General features: G+C 55.1%; 1 protein-coding gene across 6 annotated transcripts in view; it reads left to right on the top strand.

Annotated features, from left to right (window-relative positions):
* Positions 1 to 22299, top strand: part of FAM53B (family with sequence similarity 53 member B) — a 119872-nt gene that overhangs the window by 60273 nt on the left and 37300 nt on the right. For all 6 annotated transcript variants that reach the window (XM_039465025.2, XM_039465023.2, XM_074383053.1 and 3 more), the window contains one exon: positions 1492 to 2264. In XM_039465025.2, coding sequence (XP_039320959.1) covers positions 1492 to 2264 — 773 coding nt within the window. The remainder of the gene's footprint in view (positions 1 to 1491; positions 2265 to 22299) is intronic.

Genomic DNA, 22299 nt, shown 5'->3' with positions numbered 1-22299 from the left:
AGGCGCTCCGTGAAGACAGCCTCTGGACAGTTTCTTCCCGTGTTCCCTGCCAGGGTCCCAGCCCCTCAATCCTTATCTCATGACCTTGGCAGGATGCCCAAGAAGAAGGAGTACCACCGTTAGCTCTGTCTTGGCTTTTATTCTGGGCTCCTGGCCCTCCCTTTGTAGTATAGAAAAGGGCCTATGCTCTGGGGCCTGACTGACCTGGGTGTACATCCTGTCAGGTATTAGCTGTGTGGCCTTGGGCTAGTTGCTCAGTGTCCCCCAAGCCTGTCTCCCCATTTGGTCTGTGATTGTACCTGTACCCAGGGTGCTGTGTGGATGACATAGCCCAGGGTAAATGCTCAGTAAGTGATCTGCATTGCTCTGAGACCCAGCGTGCATTTAAATACCTACCGAATAGCATCGCAGGTTTCACTTCTATTCCCTTGACTGGCTCAAGCCATCCACATGTGCATGGTTTGTAAATACACATCGGTTCGAGGAAATAGTGCTAACAAGTTGTTCCCTGACAGCTCGGCATATTTCCTAACTTTGCTTTTCTGCTATAAACTTGAATACAGGAGCGATGTCAAATTTATCTTTGCATTTCTTAAAATTCCCAGCGTGGTGCCTGATTCCATAGTAGAAAAACAGTATCTAGTTCTTGAATATTTCACAGAAATAAAGGTTCAAGTGCAAATGCAGCATTTCATAGCAGGGTAGCTTATTTATTCATGTATTCAAGTAAAGACCTGAATACGTAAGTTTAAGTGGTGCCCTTAAGTCTGTGAAGCCCAAGACTTGTCCTTACAGATTTTAATTGCTTTAAGTGAAAAATCGAGTGAACACAGAGAAAGCGCTGTGATTGGCAGCCATTGATGATATTGGTGTTGAGCATCTTGGTGGAGGTGACCTAAATCAGTACAAGCTCCAGCTTGTATTCTCAGCAAAGGCTTTAAAGGTGGAATTCGGGTGAACTAACCTGGCAGTGCCCCAGCCATCTTGTGTCCCTGGCAGTCTGAGGTGTTGAGAGACATTTTTAGTTGTGGTCTTCTGCCAGGGCATCAAGTCCCAGTCCTGAGAGCTGCAGAGAACCTAGTGGCACTTCACACATGTCTTGTCCTGACTCTCTTGCCAGCCAGGGCAGGGTTCAGGGCGATTCAGTGACCCATACATAAGCTGAGAAGGCATTTTGGATGAAAATTTGCTTTGGATTCTCCTGGGAGGCAGTGTGGTACACTGGAAAGAAAACGCCATCGGGAGTCCCAGGGGTATATCTGGATTCTAAGCCCTGCTGTGCTTCCACTTCCAACTCAAAGCCTTGGGATTCACTTCCCCTCTCTGAACCTCGGTTTCTCATCTGTAAAATGAGGTTGGACTGGATGGTTTCTAGGGGCCTTTTGGCTCGTAAGATGCTATGTTTGAAATGGGCTGTTGGTGTGGAGATAATAGAGGGCTGCAGTGAAGGCCTTCTCAAATTCTGTTTTCTCCTTGTCATTTATGAACCAGAAAATGACAGATGGCGAGAGCTGGACAGGAAATGCCCTCTTCAGATTGACCAACCAAGCACCAGCATCTGGGAATGCCTGCCTGAAAAGGACAGCTCGCTCTGGCACCGGGAGGGAGTGACCGCCTGTGCTGTGACCAGTCTGATCAAAGACCTCAGCATCAGTGACCACAACGGGAACCCCTCAGCACCCCCTAGCAAGCGCCAGTGCCGCTCACTGTCCTTCTCCGATGAGATGTCCAGCTGCCGGACATCATGGAGGCCGTTGGGCTCCAAAGTCTGGACTCCCGTGGAAAAGAGACGCTGCTACAGCGGGGGCAGCGTCCAGCGCTATTCCAACGGCTTCAGCACCATGCAAAGGAGCTCCAGCTTCAGCCTCCCTTCCCGGGCCAACGTGCTCTCCTCCCCCTGCGACCAGGCAGGACTCCACCACCGATTTGCAGGGCCGCACTGCCAAGGGGTGCCAGGCTCAGCCCCCTGTGGACAGGCAGGTGACACCTGGAGCCCTGACCCGTACCCTGTGGGAGGGGGCCGGCTGGACCTGCAGCGGTCCCTCTCTTGCTCACACGAGCAGTTTTCCTTTGTGGAATACTGTCCTCCCTCAGCCAACAGCACACCTGCCTCAACGCCAGAGCTGGCGAGACGCTCCAGTGGCCTTTCCCGCAGCCGCTCCCAGCCATGTGTCCTTAATGACAAGAAGGTCGGTGTTAAAAGGCGGCGCCCTGAAGAAGTTCAAGAGCAGAGGCCTTCTCTAGACCTTGCCAAGATGGCACAGGTAAGAGTCCTGGCAGCCTGGAGTCACCTTGGTGCTCACTGGAGCCTCCGCTGGTTCTGGTCCATCCTAGACAAGCGTAGAACTCCGGTTTCCGAAATACCCAGGAGTTGGTTAATTTCCTTGTTTTTCAAACCTGTTCAAAGAAAGCTTATTTCCAGTTGGGTTTTTTTTTTTTTTTTTTTTTTTTTTTTTTTTTTTTTGTGAGACGGAGTTTCGCTCTTGTTACCCAGGCTGGAGTGCAATGGCGCGATCTCGGCTCACCGCAACCTCCGCCCCCTGGGTTCAGGCAATTCTCCTGCCTCAGCCTCCTGAGTAGCTGGGATTACAGGCATGCGCCACCATGCCCAGCTGATTTTTTGTATTTTTAGTAGAGACGGGGTTTCACCATGTTGACCAGGATGGTCTCGATCTCTTGACCTTGTGATCCGCCCGCCTCGGCCTCCCAAAGTGCTGGGATTACATCCAGTTGGTTTTTAAAACGTGTTTTTTTTTCTGTTTACAACCAAATATTCCCTTTCACTGTGAGTGCAGTGCTAGAGGTACAAGGGCAGACAGATAGTGAGAGGCGGGGTGTTGGTGGGCAGACTCGGGGACCAAACACTGGGAATCCCCTCTGGCCCTTCACTGGAGCCGTCTCTCCCAGGAAGCCACCCCTGTAGCTGCTGCAAGAAACATTCACACACACTGGGATTCAGTGTCCCTTGGATGGTGCCGATCCTGAGATTGGGCTTGTGGGTAATGGTTGCTGAGAGCTAGTGACTGGGGGCGGTTTATTCCTTTGAGCACACTGTTGAAATACGGGGCCGTCGAGAAGTTGTGATCAGTATTCTCTGAGCTGCCTCTGCAGTCATCCTTGCCCTTCCCTGGAGAGGAAGCGTCCGGCCACATGCCCCTGTCACTCGGACTTTATCCTCTCTGTCTCGGAGCCCTGCCTTGTGCTAACACTGATCTTGGGTATTGATTTGAGTGAGATGAACTTGGAGTTAATACGCCGTCATCAGGAGAGTCTCCGAGCCTGCCGCATCTGGTTGTGGCTGGGGATGGCAAGGTGATCGTGAGGCCCGGGAAGTGGTGCTGGCCCTCGTGACCTCTGACTCAAGGATCAGCTCTTGGTTCTGTGTTCATCCGGGACGCCATCAGTTGCTTAATGCCACGGTCTGACCATCATCTTTTCTGGACTTGTTTCTGTAAACGTTGGTCCTCACTGGGTTTGAGGGTGAAGATCTTGTTGGTGAGGATGGTTTCAGAGGAGTTGGCCTTGGTGACTCAGCCTTTTGGCCGGATCCAGGGCAGGCAGGATCATCGTGCTCACTGTATTTCAGGTGGGCATAGCTGACTTCCTTCGGTGCCCGATGTTGTTTTCTCAGCTGGGTCTTCTTTCCTTTTACGAAGAAAGTGCAGTTTCTCTTCACGGGGTTTTGCCCCTCTCTCCTGTAGTTCCTACTCCTAACGGAGGTCTACCCAGAAGGGAAGAGGTGCAGCTGTCTTAGGTCCAGAGCATACCTGGCCCCGAGTCCAGACTTTCTGGCCACCTTTGTTCAGGAGCCTGGGCGCTGGCTGGGGCAGTAGGAGGGCAAGATGGTGGTGTGCTTGTGCCTCCTCTGTGCCAGTGCGGTCCGCTTGGGGGAGGGCCTGCAGGGAGGGGTGTGGGGCGGAGCTGCTGCCCCTCCTCATCCAGGTGGTTTCTTCCGTCGCGGCTCCAGGCGCGTGCCGTTCTCTTTCCTGCATAGTGGACGTTTTTGACTTTACTAGCCGGGCAGGGATTGAACACGTTTATTGGATACCCAGAGGAATTTCCCTTCTCTAGAAAAATTTACACAGGTAAAAAGGCTGGAGAGGTGACAGATTTGGGTGACTTCTGACGAAAACTCAGAGTCCAGAGTTCTGGGTATGATAACGGCTTCAGTTAAATTTTTAATGCTGAGCATATTTTATTACCTAATAAGCTAGATAGGTAATAAAAACAACATACATGTTATTATATTTTACTAGCCACAGTTGGAATAACACCACTGCCATCGTTGGAGACATTTCCTGACCTCGTTTGGTGAGAAACTGTTTAAAAATATATTGCTCGGTGGGGCTGTGCCCAGTTGTGTAGATGGCTTCGTTGGCTCCAGGCGGGCCTCCTGGATCTGGGAAGTGCCTGGAGCCCGCTCTGGTTCAGCCTTTCTGTCCTTGGCTGCCTGCTTGGCAGTGGGTCTCGGGCACAGGGAAAGTAGAGAGGGGCCTCTGGGAAGCATGTGAGCCCTGAGGCTGGGCCTGTGGATGCTGAGCCATGCCCGCACCAGGAGTCTAGACCCTGGCCAGCCCTCTCTCCGTCAGACTCTGCCATCAGATGATTTCTAGCCTGGGGAGTGGGCCTTGCTTTTCTATGGGGCCCTGAGAACGAGGCCTAGGATATCCCTGTGTGTTTGTCAAGAACCCTGGACGGTGCAGGGCCTCGTGCATGGGAACCTGATGAGCTGGGCACGTCGCTGGTGTACAAGGACTAACATGTTGCCAGATGGCCACTGAGGTGGGACCACTGGCCACAGACCCCAGCATCTGCGTGCTGTGGCTTCACTCAACATTTGGGACCACTGAGAAGGGGGTGGGGCCTGCCCTCCCTGCCTGTGGAAGCAAGGCTTGGAGTTGGGCTTTCCATATCTTCGGAAGGGCAGGCTTGCACCAGGTGAGGCCCGCTTCCTCCCACTGTTCTCTGGCCTCTCTTTCCTGCTCCTTTTGATCTCGGTTTACACCTTTGCCTTTGGGGGTGAGAGCTATACTTGTGCATTCTTGTAAAGGTGCCCTTCGTCTGTGGGTTCCGAGGCCAGGTGTGTGAGAGCCTCAGGTTAAAGGTGCAGACAGCCTTTTCAGTTAGACCTTTGGAGCAGCTGGCCGTTCTGAAGAGCCCCAGCTCCCGTAGAGGCACCGACTGGGTCCCAGAGCAGATCTCGAGAGTGTGCGTGGGGACATGGGGGCTTCCTTCTGGCCATGATGTGGTGTAGCCAGATGGGCTGTGCTAGCTGGAGCCCCTCCAAGCCGCCGGCAGGAAAGGGACCAGGGAGAGAACCTGAGAGTGTAAAAGGGCTGGAAGCGCTGAGGTCCCAGGCCCTGCCCTTGTCTGTATCCACAGTTGAGTCCAGCAGGAGCAGGCGCCCTGGGTGTAGACCCTGTGCGGGGGGTGTCAGGAGATGTGACCTCAGAGGTTGGCCATTCCAGTCCCTCCTGAGGAAACTGAAGCTCTGTTGGTCCCTCTGCCCGCCAGGGCTCATCTGGTTGTGGTGTTCACTTTGGGGTCTGCATTTAGAAGGTGACCTTGACAAGCTGGAAGGCCTCCAGAGGTGGGGCCGGAGGCTGGAAGCCCTGGGCCAGCTGCTCAACATGTGGGAGGACAGGACTGCAGGAGGTGCAAGGGAAGCGGCGTGTGTGGAGAATGTGCTTATGTGTACGTGTGTGTCGGTCCCTATGGGTGTGTATCTATGGCTGTGTGTGTATAGCCGCATCTTTTGGTATGCACGTGTGTGTATCTGTAGGTACTCACACGCCCCACCCAGCGCACTGGCTGGCCCAGGGTGGGTGCTGACAGACGTCCGTGATCATCGTCACAGTCACAGGACTTGGAGGAAAGGTGCGGGCTGCTTCTAACAGAACTAGGAGCAGAGGGTGCACGTGCCCGCGAGGCGCCCTCGGTCTGCTGTGAGAATGCCTCCTTTTCTGTGTCCACCGTTTTCCCTGTGTTTCCATCCTCCCTCTTCTGTTCACGCCGCTTTGTCTTATTTGTTCACCTTCTGGCCCCATCGCTTTTCTTTGGTAAATGGGAAGGAGGCCTGCTCTGTGGCTCGGCTCAGCCTGCGGCCAGCTCTGTTCAGAGCCCAGGGTTAGGAAATGGTGACGGAATCAGATTCGCACCCCTCGCCCGGAGGAAGTTGGCCGTGTGCGAGCATTCTCACATCTGTCGCCCTTGACGCCAGGGTGGAAATATCCCAGGGGCCCGCCGGCCACCCTACCCCTTCCGAGCCCATCCCTGGGGCACAGCTGTCCAGTTAACGGCAGTGGGGGCTCTTGTCTCTCAGGATGAGATGCACTGGGTAGGGTGTAGACCGTGCTTTCAGGTGGTCTTTGCTCACATCTTCTTAAAACCTCAGTGCCAGGAGAGCAGGCAGAGCTTCTGAATGAGGCTGCAGGTGAGCAGCCATCTGGGTCCTCAGCTGGGGAGGCTGACTAGTGAGGAAAGCCCTACTGGGGGGAATGACGCAAGGACCTAAGGCAGCAGCGTCCGCCCTCCCTGGACTTGTAATTACAACCACTCGGTTCCACAGAGCAAGTTGCCCACAGGCAGCTCGGAGGACTCGTTACGCCGTGATCCCTGCTCCAGCTGGCCCCGGGACCTCCTGCACAGCCGCCCCCCTCATGTGGTGTTTCGTCCCTTCTGGTTGCTGTTCTCTGTGAAGCTGTAGCCTTCCTTTTGCAATATGACAATGTGTGCCATTGAGGGCAGGGCCCAGCCTGAGGGTGTGGGTTGTTTATTAGCAGGACTTTTGCTGACATTTTCCTTACTGCTTTTTTGAGACCTGGTTTGACCACCCAGCATTGGTTGGCTCCCAGCAAGACTTGAGCTATAGGCGGCCATTTAGACAGGGATCACATGTGTATGAGCGAAGATTTCAGAAAAAAGCAACAATGAAAAAGATCACCCATTGAATGCAGTCCCCCGGGTGTCATAGTCCCTGCTGTATTTTTAACTCCAAGCTGGTCAGCTTGAAAGAGCAACAAATTGTATTTCTCAGCAGCCCTTCAAACAGAAGCAAGATGTTTGTGGGGAGGGGTCGGCATGCCGAAACAGAGGTTTGATTGATTGCAGCTGCCCACACACCGAGGCCCGCACCTCCCTGAGCAGGCCTCGGAACAGGCAGCAACTGTTGTGTTGGCAGATGTTTGAGGGACCGTGAAAGCTGGCCAGGGGCAGTTTGGGGTAGAAAAGAAGCATGAGGTAGAAACCAGCATGCCAGCACGTCCTTGGGAAGCCTCCGAGAGCCGTGTTCCTGGGGATGAGTCCAGGAGAACTGGGTGGGCAGGGCCGTAGGGGCTGCGCAGGATTGGGGGCTGCTGCAGGAAGTCGTGAGGCCTTGTGCAGACGCTCATCAGTGACCAGTGGCAGCCCTTTGCTGGACAGGTCCTCCCCAGGCGAAGCCCCCCCAGCCAACTTCCACTTTCCATCTTTTGTGCCGGTGGGGCCGCCTCTGAGGGACAGTGGCCCTTCTTGGTCACCATGTGGGGCGGCTGCATGACTTCTTGCTCAGGCACCGCCAGCAGCTGCAGGCCAGCCGTGCCTTTCCTTGCCAGCTTCCTGTGTGGCAAGCCCAGCTTGCCCGCGCCTTTGTGGCTTTCTCGTGTCCACCCTGCCAGTGGCTGTTCCCCTTCAGCTGCCTAGGGTTTCCGCCACCCTGCACCCTCAGCACCCCTCCTCTCGGGGTGGGGAGCTGTGCCGATGGCAAGTAGAGGAATTCAGAGGTGGAACACCCCTTATAACACGACTGCAGACAGTGTGAAGATCTGGTGAGACAGGTAGACGTGGAAAGCCCTAGAAAGCCCGTCGGAATGTAAGAAATGCTAAATACAAGTAAAGGCAAAAACGTTTGTGGGCAGGCACATGGGAACAGTTGCCTCTGACCTGGAGATAGTTGGGATAGTCTTGAACAAAGGAAGAGAGCCGGTAAGACCTGGACCGTCAGAGTTTAGGGACGTCAAGGGGGCAGCTTTGAGTGCTGACCCAGCAGGCCTCCTTCCGTGCTCTTGACGGACACGGCTAATCAATCATGGCAGTCTTTTCAGGTGAACTTAGCAGAGGTCTTAGGATCCTCCCCTTGTCAGTCTTGGCGGCCATTGCTAATTCATGAGTAATTGAACGTCATCTGCCATCTCTGTTCTAATCCCATCCCCTCACTTGAGGATGAGGCCTCTAGAGTCCAGGGAGAGTTGGGACCTTGCCCAAAGTCACATGGTTAGTGAGGCGCCCTGGAAAGTGGGAGCCCTGGCCTCCTGACCCTGGCTCAGTGCTCCCGCTGCTGTGCTTGGTCCTGGGTGACGACCACTGAGCTGGCCCTCCTGGAGAAATGCTGCCATGGGACATAGAGAGGGTGGCAGACAGAACTGGGAGCTGTGGAGTCAGATAACTGGGGCTGTGTCCCCATTCTGCCACTTTTGAGCTGTGTGCCTCAGGCCTCACGTCTGTGTCTGTAAAATGGGAATAACTGTGCCTGTTTCTCACGAGTGTGAGAGGAATTACGTGGCATGGATCTGACACACGGTTGGCACTCAACGGGCACCAGCTTTGATGAACAAAGAAGGCCCAGGCCTGCCGCCGCCTTTCTCCTGTCCCTCCCTGTGCTGCTCTGGGCAGTCTCCGGGGCTCTCCACTCTTGGTGGGCCGGGATCCTGCCACTCGTGGCGCATGCTGGCCTCAGGGCTCCAGGAGACTCATTTCAGCTCTAGTCCTCGTCGTCCCTGTCTCCCTCTCTTCCTCTCCCTCCCTTTCTTCCCTTTCTTTTGACAGAGTCTTGCTGTGCGGCCCGGCTGGAGTGCAGCGGTGAGATCTCGGCTGACTGCAGTCTCTGCCCGGATCCCTTCTTGCTGACTCTGGTCAGGGCCCTCGGGTTGCACAAGCGATCTGCTTAAGGTCATTGGGATCGGGGCGAGTGTTGACATAGTCGCTTTGATCTCCTGGGGAAGAGGAAAATGGGAGTTCATCTGGGGACTGCTAGGGAGGCAGCTTTTAGTGCCACTTGGTGATTTCCGCGCTTCAGTTGATAGCCATCCTGAGCAGAGAGTGTTTGAGAAGCTAGGAGGCTCGGACTCTCGGAAGTAGGGGCCTTTTCCAAAGCCAGCTGCTCAGATGAGAGCCCCGGGTGTGCTGGGAGCGCACTTGGTTTGCCGGCCCCTGCTCTGGTGCTGGCGAAGAGGCTTGGGAGACCCAGCCTGTGGCTGCAGGGAGAACGAGGCCTTACCGGCTGAGGCCTCGCCACATCTGAGGACACGGCCAGTTTTACTTCGTGGAAGCCAGAGTAAGAAAGGCCTGTGGGTCAGCTGGCTCTTGCCCCTTTGACTGGTTCAACTCCAAGGGCCCACCGAGGAGAGTTTAGAGAAACCCTCCTGTCGTTTCCAGGCTGCCGAAGGAGAAGCAGAGAGCATGGGCTGAGATGGGGAGACAGGGCTGCTGGGAAGCGGGGCCTCAGGCTGGAGCCCTGCCTGTGGAGTCAACTCCATCCTCACCCTGAGCAGCTTATGGAACCTCTTCGTGGCTCAGTTTCCCCATCCACAAGGACGGGTGGTACGCCTTCTCTCATTGCATGAAATGTCTCACTCATTAAATGAGTTCATTTGTAGGAAGTGCTTGGAGCTTAGTTCTGTGTGCGCAGGACACGTGCTCGGAAAGAGTCGGCTGCCGTATCGGGAGCTGCACTTTAGGAGTAAGGAGAGAAATTTGGCAAAAGGTGGGAACTGCCGCTCGTCAGCGTGAACCGGCCTCACGTCAGGAATCCCTTGTCCCTGTGGCGCCGCGCTGTGCCGCATCCCTGCTCCCTGGAAGGACGCCTCGTCTGAGGGTGCGGCGGAGTTGCTGAGCTGTGCTGCGGGGCTGTGAGTCCAGGGCTCTGTACCTCTGAGGGCCGGGTCTCGCCTCGTCACCGTGTGGTATAGGCTTCTCATGTCCTAAGGGAAACAGAGGTGGACTGTGGTTGGAACAGAGCTGTGGCTGGAGTCAGAAGCCCTGGGTTTGGGAGGCTGCCTGCCACCTGGCTGTGTGGTGACTGAGCCCGTTGCCCTGCTGCTCTGAGCCTGGGGTTTCTGACCTCGCATGCCTCTGCCCAGGTGTCGCCCTGGGCGTCGGAGTTGTCTGGGAAGCCAGCACACTGCAGGTTCCTAGACCTTGTCCCAGAGAGCCTGAATGAGCAGGTCTAGGGCAGAGCCGCAATACCTTGGGGTCTCAGAAGTTCCCCGGGTAAGTCTGGGACTTGAGGGAGCAGTAGAGATGGCACATGCCCAGTCCAGTAACTCCACAGATGCCCAGGGACCAGACTGTGCCATGTGGAGATGGCGTTGAGAGTTCAGGCCCTCAGGAGGTGCCAGCTCCACCTGAATCAGGAAGGGCCTGACCTGGAGGAGGGATCCACGTCCTAGGACGAGTGTCCCCTGAGCTGCTGTGCCCAGCAGAGCAATGGTGTCCCCTCCTGGCAGTGAAATGTCCCACGCAGGAGGGCTCAGGGTTGGCTTCTGCTGAGGTGAGTACAAGGCGCTGATTCAGAAATGTCTGGAAAAACTGTTCTGGTACCTAGCGTTGAAGATTTCCAGGGCAAGTTCTTACGGGTGGGTTGCTGAGGGCAAGGGCCACATCCCTGTTTCACGTCCTGTCCTGTGTGCAGCGGCAGAGGGAATGAATGACCGGGAACCCTGGGTGCAGGGTGGCAGCATCAGCAGGTTTTAAGCAGGGAGCAATAAAAAGCTCCTTTGGGACAACAGTGAGCAGCATAGACTGTAGGTTCTGGGGGAGGTGGGGAGGCCAGTCAGGAGGCTACTGGCAAACGTGAAGCTGGGCTGGACGAGGGTGGGGGCAGCAGAAGTGATGATAGGCATAAGGGGCTGGAGAAATGTTCTCTCGGTGAAAGCAGCCGGGCTGGCTGAAGGGTTCGTTTTGTTACTGGCTTCCAGCTCATCCTAGTCATGGGCTTCACGGGGCAGAGAATCAGTCCTCTAATGGCAACGTTCTTTAAGCTGCCCTGTTTATTGTTTGCTGATCGGAAGTCCCTCTTGTTACCTAACCTGCAGCCCTCACTTTGACTCTTTCTTCTTGACCTGTCAGTAGTAGAAATGCAGTCTAGTGGATCACCGTGACCGGTTTTGTCTCCATGTGAAGGGAACCGTGGGACCTTCTTCCCCACAGGGCTTGCGCATCTGTGATCGCTAGGCTTGCTGCTCCTTCCCCCCATGGAGGCCCCGTTCCTGATCCTTTCCTGTCCGCCCTGACTCGTTTGCAAATCTCTGACTCCTTTGCCCAAGCGTCTCTGTTCTCGTCCACTTGAAAGTGGCTGCCCATTCTGAACTCGGGGCTGGAGAAGGGCTGGGGGCAGCTTAGGGCCGTAGGAGGACTCTCTCATGGTTTCTACCATGTGTCACGCTGGATCTTGTCTCAGCTGGGCCACATCTGGTCAGTTTACAATAGCTGGGACAGCAGCTCCCGGAAACAAGGGGCCGGTGATGGCCTCCTCAGTTCTCCTAATGAAGCCAGGTAATCTCCAGCTGGGCGTCAGAGGATGCAGGGAAAGGGACGCCTGGCAACCCCAGGAGGATTTTGGCGTTCCTTGCCTTACTTCTGCTTCCTTATGCAGGACGCCCAGAGAAGGCCTTCCCAGCCTGAGGTTAGCATGGTGCCTGCGGGCTGTTGAGAGCCCAGTGAGGGCCAGAGCAGGAAGCACAAAGAGGTGTGTCCTTGAGATGGGCATGACATCGAGACAGCTGTGCCCAGAGCCGAGCATGGCTGGCGCCTGACCGGGCCTTTTCCCGACACCATGCAGGCCGCTGGCCTCCGGGCCTGTCCGCGTGAAACCTTGACTTGAGCCCACTTTGCCTTTGGCAGCACGGTCCTCTGTCGCCCCGAGCACTGTGTCGATAGAGAATGTCTCCTACTGACAGGAGCCCATTTATCTACTATTTTTGTGGTATCGGCCATCCGAATTACCACTCTTTCTTGCAGCTTCAAGCCACAGTCGAGAAACCAGAAACCAAACGCCACACGAACAAACCCTTTGCTGCAGTCACCACGCCGGTGGGAACTTGGTTCGACTAGACTCAGAGTGGGGGTTAATTGCCTATTTATGGCCAAAACATTAACAATGCCTCCTTTGAAAGTTAGACATAGTAGTGCCCTTGGATAATTCCTTTTTGGGAGGGGGAGGAGTGGCTTAAAAAAAATTTCTCTTGGAAAACAAAAGAAACGATTGGTTCCAAAATACAATGCAGCCACCAGAAGCTTAATTTGTGAGCAGTAATGGCAAGCTTACATCAGTAATGTGTCACCAGAGGTCATCAGGCACCCCACCCCTTCCCTGGAGTGGCGGGGTGGCAGTGCTGGAGGACCCCGTTTCCCTGCTGGAGCTCTGTGCATGGAGCGGGTGAGGCAGGCCTCCCCGGACCAGCCAGGGCCTGTCAGAGACAGAAACCAGCCCGTTAGATCCAGGCGAATTCACTGTGAGCAGTGGTTAACTCGGTTTCTGAAGAATTGAAAAGCCAAGAAGAAAACGAAGTACTAATATCATGCAGAAGCAGCTACAGGCGAACGGACCCCCCCACCGCCGGCAGAGACTGCACTTCTGAACGCTTGGCAGCTTGAAGTCCACCGGCCCCACAGGGCTCGGACGAGACCTCAGAGGCGGGGGTGCTGGCCAGCTGGTCCCGCGGAAAGGGAAGGCGATGAAATTGGTTCTGTGAATGTTGGAAATGCAGCAAACGGGAAGCAACTGCTGCGAACGGAGCAGATTGTTCCTGCAGGTCCCGCAGCATGGCGTTGTGACGGTGACAGCACAGGAAGCAGACGGGGAGACGCACAGCCGCCACTGTCCCCCAGCCTCGCTCTGCTCAGCATCCTTCTGTTGAGTGCTGTCGAACGTTTTCCAGTGGGGCTGGGGATCTCCTCTAGCACACATCGCGGCTCCGTCCCAGTTCATTCTTCACTCAGCAGATCATCGCCTAGAGTGTGCTGGCCACCCGGCACTCAGCTAGGCCCTGGGCGTGTTTCTGCAACGCAGAAAGTGGATGGATGGATGACAGGCGGGACCCCTTCAGTTGGCAATACGTGTGATGATGAGAATCCAGTAGGCTGGTGTGGTTTGGATCTCCAGGCAGGATGAGGGGGGTAGAAGTGGAAAGTGGCCAGCTTCAGATTGGAGGGACAGGGAGGCTTGCTGAGGAGGTGACACTGGCACAGAGTCACAGATGATGAGATCAGCTTTGCAGAGATAATCAGGGAGAACGTCCTGAGTAGAGGGAAGGCAAGCCCGTGCAGCGCACAGCGAGGCAGGGGTGACTGGGGTTTCTGGGTCGGAGGTGCCATCACGGTCTGCCTTGTGGGCTGGGGTGAGGAGCGGGCTTTTTGCATGGAGCCCAGGGTTGGAATGCCATTGAGGTTTTGGGGCCAGGATCTGATGGGATGCTCGGTCACCTGCCTTACCTGACTGCTATGTGTATTTTCCACCTTGGGGGTTTGATCGCAGACAGCTCTGGAGAAACCGGTGCAAGGAGGTCATGGGCAGAAGGCACATGATGAACGTGAAAGCTACCAGAGAGACACTTATGCAGAGCCCCACTGCTGGGGAGAGGCTTGGAGGAAGTTAGGTACCTCTGCAAGTGCCTGTCATGGTGAGGGGAGTCACCTCCCACCCTCTCTTGCTGAACAGTGGCAGCGAGTGGCCCTAGGCTCACGGGGGTGTCTGAGTCCTCCCCTCCCTTATCTGCACACGCATCAGCCTGACCCTGGCTCTGGGAAGTGGGTCACCAACTCCTAACCTGCAGGCTGGTGTCTGCAGGGCGCCCTCCCTCAGTTGTGTGGTCCTCTCACTGACCCTGAGGGGCTCCTGTCCTACTTTTCAGGGAGGAAAACGGAGTGCCGAGGCCACGTGCTCACTGGCTCCGTGGCAGAGCGCTGAATGGACCCCACTCACTCTTTGGCCTCTACAGCCTATGGGCCCCATCTCCATAGGGCTGCCTTTCTGGGGTGACTCTCCCAGCACGTGTGAAGCACAGGGGCCAGGGACATCTGGTATTTGCCCAGGGCTTTGGGTTTGATGATGGTGGGTACGGCGACATTCTCAGAGGCGCTGCCCACAGCCTTTGGTCCAAGGGCCTGGTACTCAGAATGTGTGGCTGTTACTTATCACATCCTCTGGGCCCTTGAACTGATGGATCATGGAAACCCCAGTGGCCCTGACTCCTCCTCCCAGCCCTTGAGCAGACTCTGCATTTCCTGAACTGTGAGCAGGTTGGTAAAGCTGGGCACGGGACAGAGAGAGGCTCTGTGGTCAGCACCGTGGCCTCTCTGGAAGAGCACTTTAGCTCTGCCTGGCACTGTGGTTCAGCTGTCCTGTTAATTTAAGTCCAGGACATGAGAGAGAAGGGCCCAGCGATCTGGCGCTCTGCCACACCGAGCCGAGGCGTGTGGACAGTGCAGGTGACATCCCTCAAGTGGTTGTATCCGATATTGGAAATAATCCTTACTGCCCGTGGCAGACCTTTAGAAACCATTTTTTTGGTGACTTTGCTGAAGACCTCTGAGCCTTCGGCCACTGCCTTCTGCACCCCACACCCCACAAAACAGTTTGTCTTGAATGGTGGAGAGGAGGTCCAAGCCAGCCCTGCACTTTCCCCGGGCCAGGGTCCGGCTGGGCTCTGCTCTGGGACCGCTTGGCCGCTGCTCTGGAGGCAGCGCTGGGGCCTCCACTCACTTCCCTCCCTGAGGGGCACCTTTGGAGTGACCGGCACAGGCCTTGGGAAGGAGTGGCAGGAGAACCTGGCATTCTCTGTTCCAGAGGGAAAAAGCCTACCAGTGCCCATACTTGAAACTTGGTACACAAGGGAAAGGTAGTTTGAGGGCTCACTGTAATGGCGGCTATGCCACGCCGTGCCGCGCCACGTCATGTCACGCCACACCAGGCCTGGTCTGTGTCACACTTGCTCCTGCACCTGCTCAGCCTCCATGAGGTCCCTTCTTGCCTCATGGCCCCATTTCCCATCTGCCTCTTTCCTCGTGTGCCTCCCCCAGGAAGATAAGACGAGGAGAGGGCCCTCGTGGGCTGCCGGGCCTTGTCATGCGTTTCTGGCTCAGTACTGTGTGTCCCCTGTGGAGGACAGATCCGCCGGGGGCTCAGCGCTGTGCTACTGTCCAGGCAGTTCTCAGTGAAAGTGCATGTGCCTGTATCCCCCTTGCTAGCTGGTAGACAGCTTTAAACAAGCCTGATTCACCTCGAGAGTTTCCATCTCACTGTGATCTAGAACAATCTCGGACCATAAAATTTTCTGAGAATTGATGGGAGATAAACATGGGAACAAGTACCGAGGCAGGGGAGCCAGTGGCAAGAAAGACCCTGCTTTGGAGGTGCAGTCCTGCTCAGAAGCAGCTTAGGCGAGGGGGCGAGACGGCCATGTGCCTGGGGAAAGCCTTTCAGCAGATGTGGGCTGATTATGCAGCATTAACTGTTTGGCAAGAAAGAGGAGCTCATCTGAAATGGTGTGAGGTTAATTGTCACTCAGCAGAGACACCAGATCTTCAGCTTGAATCACACAGGGAAAACTATGAGCAAATATGCATGCAGCATCTGCTCCAAACCTAGGGCAGCAGGGAATGGAAGGCAGTGTCTGGCCTGGGTCCCCTTCTGGGCGGAGTCTGGGCTCCAGAGATAGGTGGGCCTGGTGTGTAGTTCTGGTGTGCCCTCACCAGCCACATGTCCCACAGCAAGTCGCTGCCCCTCCCTGGGCCTCATGCCGTGGGAATTAAGGTGCGTGATGAGGGCAGAGGTCCCGTGCAGCACCCTCTGGAGAGGCCTCTGTGCCAGCTCCGTGTCCTTGATCTTATTTTGTTGTTTGCTGCTTGTGATCTTCAAGTAGGGTCTCTGCTTCTTATGAGATGTTCCATTTGTGGCCTCTCTGGAGGCATCATTCTCATTAGCTTGAGGGGGCGGTTCAGTGACTGAGGGAGCAGCCCTCTGTCCCGTGACCCTGCACGAGGCCGGGGGTCTGCAGTGCGAGAAAGGGGAGAGTCTTGTGCTCCGCAGTCCAGCCATCAGGAATGGGAGCCCCTCCTAGCCCTGCCCAGCCCTCCTCAGCCCTGGGGATGTGGAGGCACAGAGGGCAGCCCCTGACCACGCAGGTGGAGTGCCAGGCCACAGCTGTGGACTGCTGACTGTTGGCAGGTGAGGTGGGAAGATTTGCAGAAGAAACTTGCCTGTTGGATTTTCTCCTCCAGATAGCCCCATGAGGAAGGCGCGTCATTATCCGTTTTAGAGGCGGTGGCTGGGTCTTAGAGGAAGCAGTCCAGTGAAACCAGAACTCAAGCCACATATGTAATTTCAAATTCCTACCAGTGACAAAGAGAAGTGAAATGATTTCAAATAATATGTTTAACCCGATATTTCCAAGATACCGTCATTTCCACGTGTCATCAATGTACGTACATGATTAATGCACTCTTTTATGTTTTCAGTCCTGGTTTCAGAGATCCACTGTTGTGTCAGGTGACAGTAGGTCTCAGTTTGGCCTGGCCACTGCTCCAGCATTCAGTGACTGCACGTAGCTTTGCCGAGTGGGGCTTTGGGGTGCGGGTGTAAGCGCAGGGATCAGGGGTCAGTCAGCCTTGGTTCCCACTCGGGGCTGCCATAGCCCTTTTCCTTTGGAAGGCTCCAGTGCCAGCTGGTAAAGGAGGGGCTGGGCAAGAGGCCCAGCCTGAGGTCTGGGTGCTGGGTGCTCCAGGCTGTGCCCTCTGCCTCAGGCACAGGAGGCCCAAGGACCAGAGTATCTGGTGCCTACGGGGCTGCTCCATCATGGAACTAGAGGTTCCCAGGCTCACCTGCTCCACCCTCATCGTGGGGCTGCTCTGGGGGTCCCAGGGAGTTCCTGTTTCTCTGAGCATCCTGCCCTAGTCTCTGAGGCCTGCTTTTCGACTGTATCCGCTCAGCCTGATGTCCTTGGTGTGTGGCTGGGGCAGGACTGGGGGAGATGGGAGGTGGCAGGAGATGGGGTGGTACAGGAAGGTGGGGGCTTCGCATCGGGGGTGCTGAGAAGACAGCTTGCAGCATGACAAGCCCTGGGCCATTTTTTCACGCTCATGGTCCCACATATCATGACTGGCCTGTGCCTTTGTCCCCTGCTCGAGCCACTTGCATCAGGTGCTACACAGCGGGCCAGCTGCAAGCCCCATCTGCAGGGAGCTCCTTGGGGTGAGCCCCCACCTACCGGCACTTGGGCAGTGAGTGTGAGCCTGGAAGTTTGCAGTGGCAGGTGGAGGGAAAGCCCCAGAGTGGAAGGAATGTGGCAGAGGTGGTCTTAGACCATGCTGAAGAGCCATCATGTCTCTAGGGCTTGGCAGTCTCTTAACCGTGGTTTTCCTGGAAAATTGCTTTTGTGGTTCTAGTTTGCCCTGCCCTTCTGGGAGGGATTCACAGGAATGTCAGGGCCTCTAGCTTATTAGCCTAGGAGCTTCGGGAATGTAGCCTTGCCCACCAGGGAACTTTCTGGGCCTTCAGAGTCCAGGCAGCCAACAACCTGGTAAGCTGGTTCAAATCATAATGCATCGAGTGAATACCAGCTGCGTCCCCTGCACGGGCCAGGGCTCAGGGAAGACTAGCATGTACAGGACCCCCTCCTTACCTGCAAGGTAGTACAGGCTACAGGGCTGGGATGGGGACAGCTGTGTCTGTGTAGCCGGCTACAAGCCGAGTCACAGTAAGATGGGCTAGTCTCATCCTCTTGAGGATCAAGATTCAATTCTAGATTAATCTCTATGTTCAGCCACTATTTATTTACCAAGCATTTGCTGTGAGTCAGGCCGTTGTAGGCACCAGGAATGCAGCAGTAGAGAGAATAGTTAGCCCTGCCCCTGGCGGCCACGGCACCAGCAGGTCCACCTAGAAACGTGGATAGGGTCATACCACCTGCCCACGTGACCAACACCCAGGGCTCTGCCCTCCGAGCCTTGGTTTTCTCACCCATCTAGCAGGATCCATAATAGCCATTGCTAGGATGAAGTAAGATGACGGACAGAGGCCTTCGTTTCGCACTTCGTATGCATATGGGATCATGTTCTAGCAAGCCAGGAATAGGAAGCGAGGGGCACGTGGTGGGTTCTGCCTGTCATGGGCAGCATTGGCTCCTTTACAGGGGAGCTAAGAAGCTCTCTAGCCAGGGGACAGGCCTGGGCTGCACCTCAGTTGGAGTGGAGAGGAGAGACACAGGCCCTTAGATGTTCCTGAGACCAGGAGCAGACAGTCAGGCTGGAGCTGGGGGCGGGATGGAGAACACGGCCCTGATTGCCAGCTGGAGAGTTGGGGCTTTCTTCTGTGGGCAGCCAAGGATGACCCTGGGCAGGTGGCCAGGGACTTGAACCTCACTCAGGCGGTCGACAGGTTGAGGCAGGAAGAGAAGGCTAGGCCCACATATTTGGTGTCCTTCAGTGGAGAAGGGCTGTGGAGCTATGCGGAGAACTGGAGGCTGTGAGCTGCTTGTGCCTGGACCCTTGGGAATGTCTTGCCTGGTTCTCAGGGAGGGTCTAAGGGCCTGGTACATACAAGCCAGGGCCACTGGCTGGGGTTGAGCTCCGTCGCCAGTCACGTGGGTTCTCCCTCCGCCTTACCAGGAAGGGAGAGTTCGTCAGGGAAAAAGGAGCTTCGCCATGTTTGTCCTTGGGGAGCCAACCTGAGTCAGAAGTCCGAGACCAGAAAGCCGGAGGCGACACTCCCGGATTGAGTGGCAGTGGAAGGAAGCTTTGGGACTTCCTTCTGGCCCCACGCAGTGAGATGATGGGCCTTCTGCCTGGGGCAGGTTACTTAACCTCTCTGTGCCTCAGTTTCTTGGTCTGAAAGTTGGGTAAAAGAAGAACTTACTGGGTTAACGTGTGAAAGAATTTAGCAGTGCCTAGACACTTTAATAAATGATTGTTCTGGAATACGGGATGATGAACCCTTGTTAAAGGCCTGAAAATCATCATGGAGAGCTTTTAGCTTGCAGAGTGCAGTTCACCATCCAGCACGGAGACATTGTCTGGCAGCACCATGGAAGGAACTTTAGAAGCCTGTTTTTTTTTTGTTTTTTAATTAAAAAAAAAAAAATTTAATAGCTTTTGGGGTACAGGTGGCTTTTGGTTTCATGATGAATTGTATAGTGGTGAAGTCTGAGATTTTAGTGCACCAGTCACCCAAGTAGTGCACATTGTACCTAATATGTAGTGATTGCCGGTTTTTATAAATAAAGTTTTATTGGCACACAGCTCTGCCTGTGTATGTTCCTGTTGTCTCCAGCTGCATTCATGCTACAGTGGCAGCATTGTGTAGTGGCAGGGCTGTGTCATTACGACAGAGCCCGATAGCCTACAGAGCATAAATATTTACCCTCTGGCTCTCTAAGAAGAGTTTGCTGGCACCTGATCTAGATGACCTTATATCTATCTCTATTTTCTCGTTTGGAAAGTCATTGGATTTGCTTGGCAGTGTCTCACCAAAAGCTAAAGCTGGCCCTTGATAGGGCCCAGTCAGGAATGTGGTGGGGCTGCAGCCGGCTTGGCTGTCTCAGGCTCTGCCGTGCTCACTGTTGGCCTCGTGTGGGCCCTTCCTGTGTCCCCAGGTGGTAAGCAGGCATGCTGGTGAGGGTGTCACGGGAAAGGGGCACTTAGTGCTCGTGAGGGTTGGCTAACGAGTGTTGGCGTCAGGGTGAGTTGTGTATTCGACGGGTCTCCTTGTGCAAAGTGTAATTTTTAAAATGAAAACTGTGTTGTCTTGGGCATTCCTCTGGAAGCACCAGCTGGGTTGCTCGTCCGGTCCCAGTGAGCTGTCTTTTCCACGCTGTCTCCTGTTGCCCTCATGCTTGAGACAATGTGGGCCACAGCGAGGACGGATCGTTTCTCTGCTTTCATTTGCTGCCTCAGTTTTCTCTGTCTCCTGAAGAATTTCGGTGGGGCTGTTCTGCTCTATATGGTGAAACAAAACCCAAACCCAAACAGCAGGGGCAGCACTGGGGTTCTCACCACTGAAGACAAACCCCTAAAAAGTTCGTTCTGGGCCAGGCACGGTGGCTCACACCTGTAATCCCAGCACTGTGAGAGGTCGAGGCGGGTGGGTCACTTGAGGTAAGAAGTTTGAGACCAGCCTGGCCATTATGGTGAAACCCCGACTCTATTAAAAATACAAAAAGTAGCTGGGCGTGGTGGTGCATGCCTGTAATCCCAGCTACTCAGGAGGCTGAGGCAGGAGAATTGCTCGAACCCGGGAGACAGAGGTTGCAGTGAGTTGAGATTGCTGTGCCACGGCACTCCAGCCAGGGCGACAGAGCAAGACTTCGTCTCAAAAAAAGAAAAAAGAAAGTTCACTCTGGCTTGGGACCCAAAAATCTCTCTGTCAGCCAGAAACCTTCTGGCCCCGAGGCAGCCAGCCAGCTCAGAAGTTTGTGGAGTTGATGAGCTTGTGGTAACGGAGCTTGGCCTGGCAAGGTGGTTTTGCAGCTGCTCTGTGAGAATCAGGGTGGGAATGGTTGGCTTAGATTTGAAAGCCTCGGCCGGCCATGGTTTTATCCTGTGCCCACCTCAAAGTTCGGCAGTGGAGGCTGTCCAAGGGCAGATGCTGCCGTTGTCTGAGAAACCCACAGCCAACCCGGAGCCCGAAGGCTGTTGCGTGGGCTGGAGCATCTTTGGGGACCCAGAAATGTGGTAGAAAGTTCTTATTGTAACCAAGAACACTTCCACCACTCGTGTTGGTACTGGCCCTGGCACTGGCCTTTTTGAAGCTGATGATGAGAAAATGAGGCGCGAGGAGGAAAAGCTGCTGATCAGGGTGTCTCTCCCTTTGGAATAAAGCTGCTCCCTGTGGCTCCTCTTAGTCGTCCCCCCTTGGTGAGCAGCTCTGCTTAGACTTCAGGACTATCACGGCTGAAAGCAGGAAGGCTAGAGGTAGAGGGAGTCATGATTTTCCGAAGGGTAGTTTAGCTTCAAAGGCTGCCTGTGTCCTGCAAGTCCTACAAATGTACACCAAGTTCCCACTATGTACAAGACACTGCCAGAAAGGGTGGGTGCATGTCAGCCACCATACCCGCCCATCCCCACAGTCGCCATCCCAGTCTCTGGGACACAGATACTCTTATTGTCATGCCAGGTTACCACCACAGACAAAGAAGCACAGACTTAATTACTCACCTCGGGCCATGGTGCCAGCTCCAGGTGGGTGTGGGATTTGAACTTGGGTGGTGTGGCTAGCGGTATGTGTGCCAAGGCCAGGTAGCCCAGCCTCTGAGGGGGCACAGGGAGTAGGGTCTGAGGACCAGAAGGCTGGAGAAGCTTTGCTAGGTCGACATGGGGAGTGGAGGCAGGGAACGTGGCCTTGCTGTCCCACCGCTTCCAGGCGGTGGCCCTTTAGCTCACTGCACTTCAACTGCGGCCTGGGTTGCTGGGTGAAGTACCGGGGTGCTGCCGGAGGCACCTAGCCTATTCCTGGGATCTCAGCTGCTTCCACGTGCCATGTGCAACTCCCTGTCTCCCATGGTAGTTTGCTATTCTCAGTACTTGTATGGACGGTTCTCAAAGGTCCAGCACAATTAAGTAGCTCTCACTGAGGTGACGCTTCTCCAGGTCTGAATCTGCTCGTGTCTCCTGGAAGGGTGAGGAATACACCTCTTATCCCATTTTGCATGTGTGAGTGGGGGCCACTCCCCTGGCAAAACCGTTTGAGAAACACCAGTCACATTACCAGGGCAGGGATGTGGCCGTGGGCAAGAGGGACCTTGACATCTATTCAGAGGTCCATAGACTGAGGGACTCCTGCTGAGGTACCTGGGATGCTTCTGGTCCTGAAACCTCCTTGGGTGGCGTTGTGTATGGCAGCACAGAAGATGGCCAGGCCTCCATGTTTGCCAAGTGGGATCCCTGTCCCCAAGCACCCGAGTGTTGGCCTTAGTTTCTTGCGTAGTAAAGCCCCTCCCCTAGGCTCTTGCTCGCTGCCCCTGTCCCTGCCCCAGACTGTCTGCTGGGCGAGGCTGGGAACTGATGTGGTTCTTTGACTGTGGGAGAAAAGTCACCAGTCACAACCACGATGCCCACCCAGTCCCGTGGTCTCTGTAATATTTGTGGTTAGTATGACCTACATATCATCACAGCTGCTTTCAGTGGCTGAGTAGAAAAGGGAGCAAGTAGAAAGGAAGCTCCCTGGCTGCGGAGAAGCTGTGGAATAGGCTGGCTGAGAGGGAGGCCTTTGGAGCAGACGGAGCTGGGTGCGGCTCTAGTTGTGGGACGTTGAGCAAGTCACTGGATTTCTCT

Source organism: Saimiri boliviensis, chromosome 12 (genome assembly GCF_048565385.1).
Source record: "Saimiri boliviensis isolate mSaiBol1 chromosome 12, mSaiBol1.pri, whole genome shotgun sequence".
NCBI lineage: Eukaryota > Metazoa > Chordata > Mammalia > Primates > Cebidae > Saimiri > Saimiri boliviensis.
The sequence above is the reverse complement of the archived record's forward strand: the minus strand, read 5'-3'. Positions and strand labels throughout refer to the sequence as shown.